Below are 8,306 nucleotides of genomic sequence, written 5' to 3'. Positions count from 1 at the left end.
GTTGAGCTAATAAATTAAATGCCGATGTTACTTACAGGTTGCATAATCATTCATAAAAGTACAGTATATCAGGAGGGATGCAGCATCTTTTTTTTTTCATTGTCAGTGACACAGAATAATGGTATATTTAAAAGAGTATATTAGCGGAAAGAAAGCAGAAACGGAGAGGGAAGGCAACTTGCAGCTGAGACTTGAAAAGATGGAGTCTGTAGTGATCGCCACAACAGAGATGATGTGGGACTACAGATGCATTGAATAGGTTAAGGCTTTTCACAGGTGCTTTTTGATTGTCTTCAGTTCCCAGATTCTCTTTAGTCACTATCTCAGGGTACCATATTTTCTAAAAAATCATCCCACTGTGTGTTGAGTGTTTCATGTAGAGAACACTCCAGGGAATGTGGCCAGTCTAGAGTTAGACTGAAAATCTTATCTCCCATGTAATGATTGACTATACTGCTGGCCTGGTTGGGTGGTCAGAAGCAGGGACTACACTGCCCCTGAAATCAAGAGCTACATGGAGACGTTTCATATGATTGAGTTGAGAGGTGGAAGGATCTAAACCAAGTATGTCCAGACTGTGGGAGCCCAGAGCAGATAAGGGTGAGCTTAGAGTGATCCAAGTCAGCCAGTGCATAGGCACTAATTGCAGTGATTCCCTGCTAAATCCTCACACCTCTCATCCCAAAACCAGCCATATTTTGCAATGTAAGATTTTTATATGCTGTTTCCTGTAAGGAAGTCTTTTTAAAAGCTGGGTCTCTATCTGGACATGTCATCGGTTTCTGTTCCAAAAAGGGTTTGCAGCAAGCAGAAAAGCCCATCTGCAAGGACTCCAACTCAAAATCTCCCTTAAACCTCACCTGATTTTTTTAATTCAAGGTATTTTTCTTTGTGAGGGGCAGAAAGCTTGACAGAAACCCCAGAGTATAACAGGTATAAAAACACCTGACAGAGGGTCTGAAATGACACCTCAGATGGAGAAAAGTAAAAAAAACCTTTGAGATCAATAGTTTATCTTGAGATGGTGCTTTGGGGATTTCTGCCACCTTCTCTGCAGACAGTGGGTGGTACAAAGCATGGGAGACCATCCCATTTAGTCAAGACAGTACCACACTGCTGCTGGCCAACCATTTATCCAGGGCCGAATACTGAAGACTGAGAAGTGTTGCTTCTGCAAGAATTAAAACTCTGTTCCACTGAGCTGCCAGGGAGAGAGGAAAGCTGAGGACCTGTTGTGCACTGTAATGGCTTAGATTTGATCTGTCACTGTCCCACATCCTCTTAGCCTTTCCTGAATGCTTGTTGCAGCTATCTGTGGGGTATGGATATTTCTGTGGAACATGAAAGGCCTGTGAAATCAGATATAGAGTGCTGTTGTGGCTTTCTATGATTTTTCTCCTTACTTGGGAGAGGTAGAAAAGGCATATTTTTAGGTTTTTTTAAAGACCTTTCAGATCCAGAGGACATTGGGCATTGCACAGGAACAGGCTCTCATTAAAAATCTCTTAAGCAGCTGGAATGTGGCTGGAAGGAGATTAAAGGAAATAGATCAATTTAGCAAAGTGCTTAGACAGAAAAATAGAGAGAAATAAAAGTTCGAGATCCTTATTGTTCTTTTGGATTGCTAGCAGGTGTGCATTAATTCAGAGTTTAATTTTTTGCTGTACGATCTGTAGATAATGAACTCTAAATCATCTAAACTACACATAACTGATGTGTAGTTTGCCTAACTGCAAATATCTGCCTATTTTATATTTAATCTTGTAAGAATGTTCTTGTACTGTGATCTTGATCTGATCAAATGTTAGTTTTACCCTAATAAAACACAGTTATAGTTAATATGGTCAGAACCTGCAAACCTCTACTCATATGGGTAGTCTTAGCTGTGTCTATTATGACTCTGGGAGTGGCTTCTGCTCCCAGCTGTGCCACTGGTCAGCTGCATGACCTTGGGCAACTCCTTTATTTTCTCTGCCTGCTTATCTAAATTGAAAGTCATGTGAGACACTAGTTTTGAAGAGCTGTGTCTATGCACCAATCTTATGTGATGAATCCTGATCTCTGTAGGAGACTCCAAGCACACTGGTATAATTTTTTCTTGCTGACATTCACATGTCTTAAGTAACAAGTGTGACAGTTCGCATGATGGAGACTTTCACAGGAGGGTATATTCCACATAGCTTCAGTCACATCTTAGATTAACCAATTTACTGATTATTTTGTTTTCTCCTCAATGCTTTATGTCAATCTTCTATTTCTAGAGGAAAACCAAGTTACTTTGTGTGTTGTAACTTCAGAAGTTCACAAACAATTAAAAAAAAGAAGTATTAAGTAAGTTTGCCTGTGCAACCAACTATTTGTGTAGGATGCTGTATTACCTCTGTCAGAATCTGAAGTACTGCTGGAAAATATTTTAGATTTTTTAAAATGGATTTTAGAAAGTGTTTTCCCATTAAGCATTTACTTCACATAGTGTAAAAGATAAATTAGACTTAGTATCTGTGCTCTGTGCATGGTTCCAGGCTGTATTTGCTGTGCACTATTGAGATTGCTCTCAAAATGAAATAAAATTCTTCAAAGGTTATGGTTTTGGTGCCTATCATTATCCTATTTGAGTTTTCCACAAATATTAACAGCCAGCATCCTTCAGGATCTGGAGAATTGCAATACCACCTTCCCCCAAATCTCATTGGCCACTGGTGGGTCATAGAACATCCTTGAGATAATTCCTGTCCAAGATTGTAGGAAAAACTGACCTGGGTCAGATCGAAGGTTCCTGTAGCTTCACAATCTGTTTTCAACACTGGGTAATAATAAGCATGAAGGCAAAACCATAAAAAGGAATAGGATAGCAGATAGTGTTCCTCTCTCAGAATACTATCCAGCTTATGACGGTCTGTACCTCAAGAATTACCTGCATTAAAGTATCTTTGTTTTTAATGGTCCCTTATGAATTTTTCTGCTATGGTTTTGTATGAATGCATCCCTAGTGTCGTGCATTAAGAAGGGCTGCAAGTTGAACTACAGCCTCTGTTTCCATTTAATTTACTTTTAGTCTATTGGTTAATAAATTAATATAATTTTCCCCAGTTCTTAGATATTAGAGGTAGGAATAAACTTTACAAGTCCGAGTAGACTGTAGCATCTGGCTTATCTTGGTCTTCCATTCAATTACTCTTTCAAAGACTTCTAGTAGGTTTATGAGGCATGACTACTTTCTATGGAAGCTGTGTTGGCTTTTCTCCATTGTTCTGTATTTAACCTGTGCCGACTGAGTCTTCTCTATTCTTAGAGACTCTAACAACTTGCCCAGTGTGGCTTTCTTCTGTGCTGTGTAGATCATCACACCTCATAAAAATCTGAAGATGTTTGCCACCTTTTGTCCCTTTTGAACTCATGCAGTTTAAGCAATATCTTTTGCACCATGTTTTCTTCCTGAGTCAGCGCACTCATGTGAATACTTTGACATCCAGTGAGCCACAGAAGAGCATGCAGTCTTGGCTTTACAGTTGCTGCCTTAGGAAATGCATCACAGTCTCTGACAAACCTGGGAGAGATCAATAGCCCTTAGTTAAACTGTGTCTGAATTTCTGACTTCAGCTTTCATCCTATGGGTCATGCTTTGATGTTTAAGGCTAGACTAAAGCACTGTCTACTGTATCTTTTCCCCATGAGAAGGGATTAATGGGTTTTAGGCCAATATCCTAGAACCTTAGGATGAGCATGTATAATGACAAGAGCAAAAAGTGAGCAGTTACATTTTCAGTTCTCTGTTTCATCCCCAGCTGAGGTCATACTATTGGACTCCCTTGAGAACAGAGTCACCAAGCCTCTACACTAGATCTCCAGCTGCTTCTGAAGCACCTGTAAAAGGGAAAGGCTGAGAGCTGATCACACCTTTCATAGGAAGGAGATGGCTAGTTTAAAGAGTCATAGAATCACAGACTGGTTTGGGTTGGAAGGGACCTTAAAGATCATCTAGTTCCAACCCCCCTGCCATGGGCAGGGACACCTTCCACTAGACCAGGTTGCTCAAAGCCACATCCAGCCTGGCCTTGAAGACATCCAGGGATGGGGCATCCACAACATCTCTGGGCAACCTGTTCCAGTGCCTCACCACCCTCTCTGTGAAGAATTTCTTCCTGATATCTAATCTAACCCTCCCTGTTTTCAATTTGTACCCGTTCCCCCTTGTCCTATCACTACCGGCTCTTGTAAAAAGTCCTCTCCCAGCACCCTTGTAGGCCCCCTACAAGTCAGTGAAGCTACTACTGCTGTCTCAAAAATACCTGACAAGGAATGAATGCTGGTTTAGATGGGATGGAGAACACTAAAAGGAGGATGGGGACTGGCAGGTGGGGAGCTGTCTTTGTTCTGAGAAGCGTTTTTTGGGAGTCAGAATGCTTGACATTGGTGGTAGTTCTGATAGTATGTGGACAATCAGTACCTTGGTATACAGGAGTTTAGTAAAATTGCGTATGTGGCTTTCCAGAAGTAAGCAATATTCATTGTTGTTTTATGAGGCTCTTAAACTCTTCTTTCCAGTGTCAGTTCCCTTTTTCTTATTTCTTTTCTCTGTGCTGTGAACTTGAGAAACCTTGCTGCATGGCAGCACAGATAATCCATGTCAAATGGAGAATACCCACATCTGGCATTTAACTTGTTGATGAGTACACTTTCCTGGGGTGTGAGTGCTGGAATCACACTACCAAGCAAAGTCCAGGTCTCTGACTCTTTGAGTGAGTGTTGTTCCTCCCGTACATGATGTTATAGCAACACCTCTTCCTGATTCCAGCATTGTCCCAGGGAGTTAAGTACAGTCGGAACACTGCTTAAGAAGACAGACTTTTGTGAACATCTAGGCCTCTCCTTGCCCATGCTGGAGTTGGCATATCTTCACCTTCTTGAGCTTCAGAGCTTGTGCAGAGCGTGTGCTTATGCACCCAGGGAAATATAACTGCAGCAGACATACTGTATATTGTATATTGGTTTTTAAGCACCACCGTGACTCAAGCTTGCTCATCATGTGTTGGTCTCCTCACTTGGGTCAATCTTGTGTCCTTCACCACAGTTCCTCCAGCTCAGGACTGCCATGTTCCTTATGCACCAGCTGTTGCTGCCCTCTCTGTGCAGTGTTTGGTGTCAGATAGGGCTTTGAACTGTGCAGCCTGAATTGCTCTTGGAAGCTCATTAAGATGTGCTAATTCCAGTTTTTTGGTCTGAACCTGACCCCAATATCTGTTTCCATTTCTAGTATTTCCTGTTTATCTCTTGGCTCTCCATGTAATCTCTTGATTCTGTCCCCCAGTTCAGCACCGTCAATGGGATCAAGAGATTCTTCTCACCCACTTGGGCTGTAAAGTTTAATACTTGCTGTGTGGTTCACAATGATTCCTTGGTTCTTGGCCAGTTTTCAGGTCTCTGGATGATTTCCGTGTGTTAGTTAATTGCACTTGTTCTAATTACAGGCATGTGAGTGCATCTGGAGGTTGTAGCCCACTGTGAGATCGAATGCAGAAGTGCCACTGGGTTAGGTCAGCTGAATTGTGCTATAACTTCTGTGCCTGGATTGACTACAGAGAGATCTAGACAACTACCTCAGAAAGAGATGTCTATAAAGTATGTGAAGGACTAAAATTCCAGCTGCAGTGCTTGACTTGCATCCTCTGTAATGAAGATTGTATCCCTTATAAGAGTATGGTCTTACTTGAACCATACTTGAGTGTTAGAAATGTCTGCCTTTTGTGGAGCCAAGTAAATCTCATGTTGGTCACTTCCATTGGTTCAAATCCTTTGCTTATGAACTGGAGCATGGTGGACAATGTGGACACTTGTGTTCACTGGCACAGACTTTCATCTTCTCTCTCTGCCAACACAGACTGGCATTTGCTATGCAGAAAGAAACACTTGGAAATATGACCAGTCTGACTTGGTCAGACAGTTTACCTGAGCCATGCTTTTACAAGCAACCCAATAATGGTGCAGAGATAAAGAATCTCACTTCCTACACTCCTGTGGGTAATTGCTTGGTTGGTTTTGTACCAACCTACGGACTGGTATCCATTTCCACCTGGCTCGGTTTGCTCAAGCACTGAGCTGTGCAGGAAAGATGATGGGATGGGGGTTCCAGCAGCCAGATAGTCTTTGTAGACGTGCTTAAGAGGTTGCTGCTAATTGCACCCCTCCCTATCCAGCTTTGCTTGTCTGACTCCTACACTCACATCCTGGAGCAGCATAGCCCAGTTTTCCTGACTGGCGGAGAGGAACAAGAACCAACCAGCTCATCTATTTGTCCGTGTTAAACTACCTGTAGATTTGAAAAGAAAACAACGGGGCTTGGGAGATGTGAGGGGTAGTCTGCAAATGTCAGTGTTGGGGCTGGGGTATGTCCAAATGTAAAGGTTTAGGAGGTTTCCATTTATTCCTGTGATTTTTTGTTGTTGTTTGCTTGTTTGTTTGTTTGTTTTACAGAGGGGGAAGTGATACACTCTGTGGTCCCTACCCGACTGATAATCAGGAGTAACACTCCTGACCAGTGTTGTGCAAATGCATGACCTTCCCAGTCTATTTGGAGTCCCCAAATCTTACATCAATGTAAAATAATTTCTGTGTGTTTTCAAGCATCCTACAGACATTAAGGGAGATAATTTTTTTCAAGAAAAATATTGTCTTGCCATGAAAAGTGAAACCACTTGTCTCAAAAATTTGTGAAATTTTTCAACTGAATCACATATAAACATATTGCATTTGGCAATATATTTTTAGTTGACCTTTCCTTTATTTTTTCAGCAAGAAACTGTTTTCAAGCAAAAGTTATGCTTGCTCTAGAAAGGTGATAATTGATAAGGTCTCCCTATTGGTCTTTCCTAAGTATGTGTAGCGTATGGCACCAGTGCCCACAACACCCTGAAGGGATGTGGTTAATGCCTTAAGGACTTAGCACAGAGCTATGACAGACAGTGACCTGCAGCACCACTGTGTAAAACAAATCTCTGTCTGTGATGGTGAATGTACTGAGGAGGAAACAAAACTGCAGGGGTGTAAACATGTCCTCTTCATGATGTCGAGAAAAATTCCCACCCGAGGTTACTGGTGACAACACACATGCATTTCTTCTTTCTCCCCACAGTCTGCTACTTTGCCTTGTTGTGTGGTGGAGATGGGATACTAGATCTAATCAATCTGTATTGATTAATCTTCTGCCTGGTAAAGTACCCTGGCCAGCAGCTTCCTGAATATCCTTCCCTCTGATCACCTTTTCTCTTCCATACCTCCCATCTCCAATAACTCAATGCTTTTCCTGCTTTCTTTCAGCTTGACCGGGAAAGAAGCTCTGACCCACTTCCCATCCTTGGGACCCTCTACAAATTCTGCCCAGGGGAAGGTCCATGTGAAACAGTGTGACTTGCTGAAGTTGTCCCGCAAGCAGAAGAGGCTTTGCCGGAGGGAGCCGGGCTTGGCAGAGACCTTGCGAGATGCCATCCGTCTTGGGATCATGGAGTGCCAGTATCAGTTTCGCAGCGAGCGCTGGAACTGCAGCCTGGAGGGACGGACCAGCCTGCTGAAGCGAGGTACAAGGTAGTCTTTTGTTTGCAGTATAACATCTCACTTGGTGCTGTAGCCCCTGGAACATGCATCTCAAATTAAGCAAAGTGAGGCAATAACCAGGGAGTGCAGAGATCATGTGTTTTGCCTAGGAATGGGAACTGTCCAATTTGGGCCCTTTTGCTACAAAATATGCCTTAACCTCATGTTTCCTGCACAGTTTGTTATAGATTGAAAAGTAGAAGGAAGTTCATACCCTTGGCTTCTGGACTTTTGTCTGGACCAGAGTTTCCTAGGCTGACCATCTTACTTGGATGGCAATCAGGCATGATACTGTGAAATCTAAGGGTTAGTGCTTTATGTCAAGGGACATTTTAAGGAAAAGCTCTTTTTAGCTCTTTGGATATATTAATATGTAAATGTCTGTTGTTCTCAGACACAGAATTTAATCCTAATTTACTGTTTGAAAAAGCTCTTTATCAGAGCATCAAGGCATTTCAATGCTTGTTTAAAAATATCTCCTAAGACTCTCTCACATCTGTTTGGAGTTTCTGCAGAAGTTCAGAGAGAGGGTACTGAAGAGCCACTGGCTTCTGTTTCACAGAAGGCTTTAGAGGAAGAAAATGGTCTGTAAGTTCCGTATTTGAGGTAGGAGGGAGCATAATAAATCCTTTAAATTATAAGAGTTTGAGAAAAATATGATGAAGAAAACCTCTGAAACTATTCCTTACAAAAGTTCCCAGAGCATGCACATACACTCT

At 42.0% G+C, this 8,306-nt stretch overlaps 1 protein-coding gene across 1 annotated transcript in view; it reads left to right on the top strand.

Annotated features, from left to right (window-relative positions):
• Positions 1-5,671: 5,671 nt before the first annotated feature.
• The window catches only part of WNT9B (wingless-type MMTV integration site family, member 9B), a 9,205-nt gene continuing 6,570 nt past the window's right edge, over positions 5,672-8,306 (top strand). Inside the window, exons 1-2 of the mRNA XM_010161636.1 lie at positions 5,672-5,718; positions 7,315-7,571. Coding sequence (XP_010159938.1) covers positions 5,672-5,718; positions 7,315-7,571 — 304 coding nt within the window. The remainder of the gene's footprint in view (positions 5,719-7,314; positions 7,572-8,306) is intronic.

The sequence above is a fragment of the Eurypyga helias genome, unplaced genomic scaffold, assembly GCF_000690775.1.
Source record: "Eurypyga helias isolate BGI_N326 unplaced genomic scaffold, ASM69077v1 scaffold25391, whole genome shotgun sequence".
In the NCBI taxonomy this organism is placed as follows: Eukaryota; Metazoa; Chordata; class Aves; order Eurypygiformes; family Eurypygidae; genus Eurypyga; species Eurypyga helias.
This window is presented reverse-complemented; position numbering and strand designations above follow the sequence as displayed.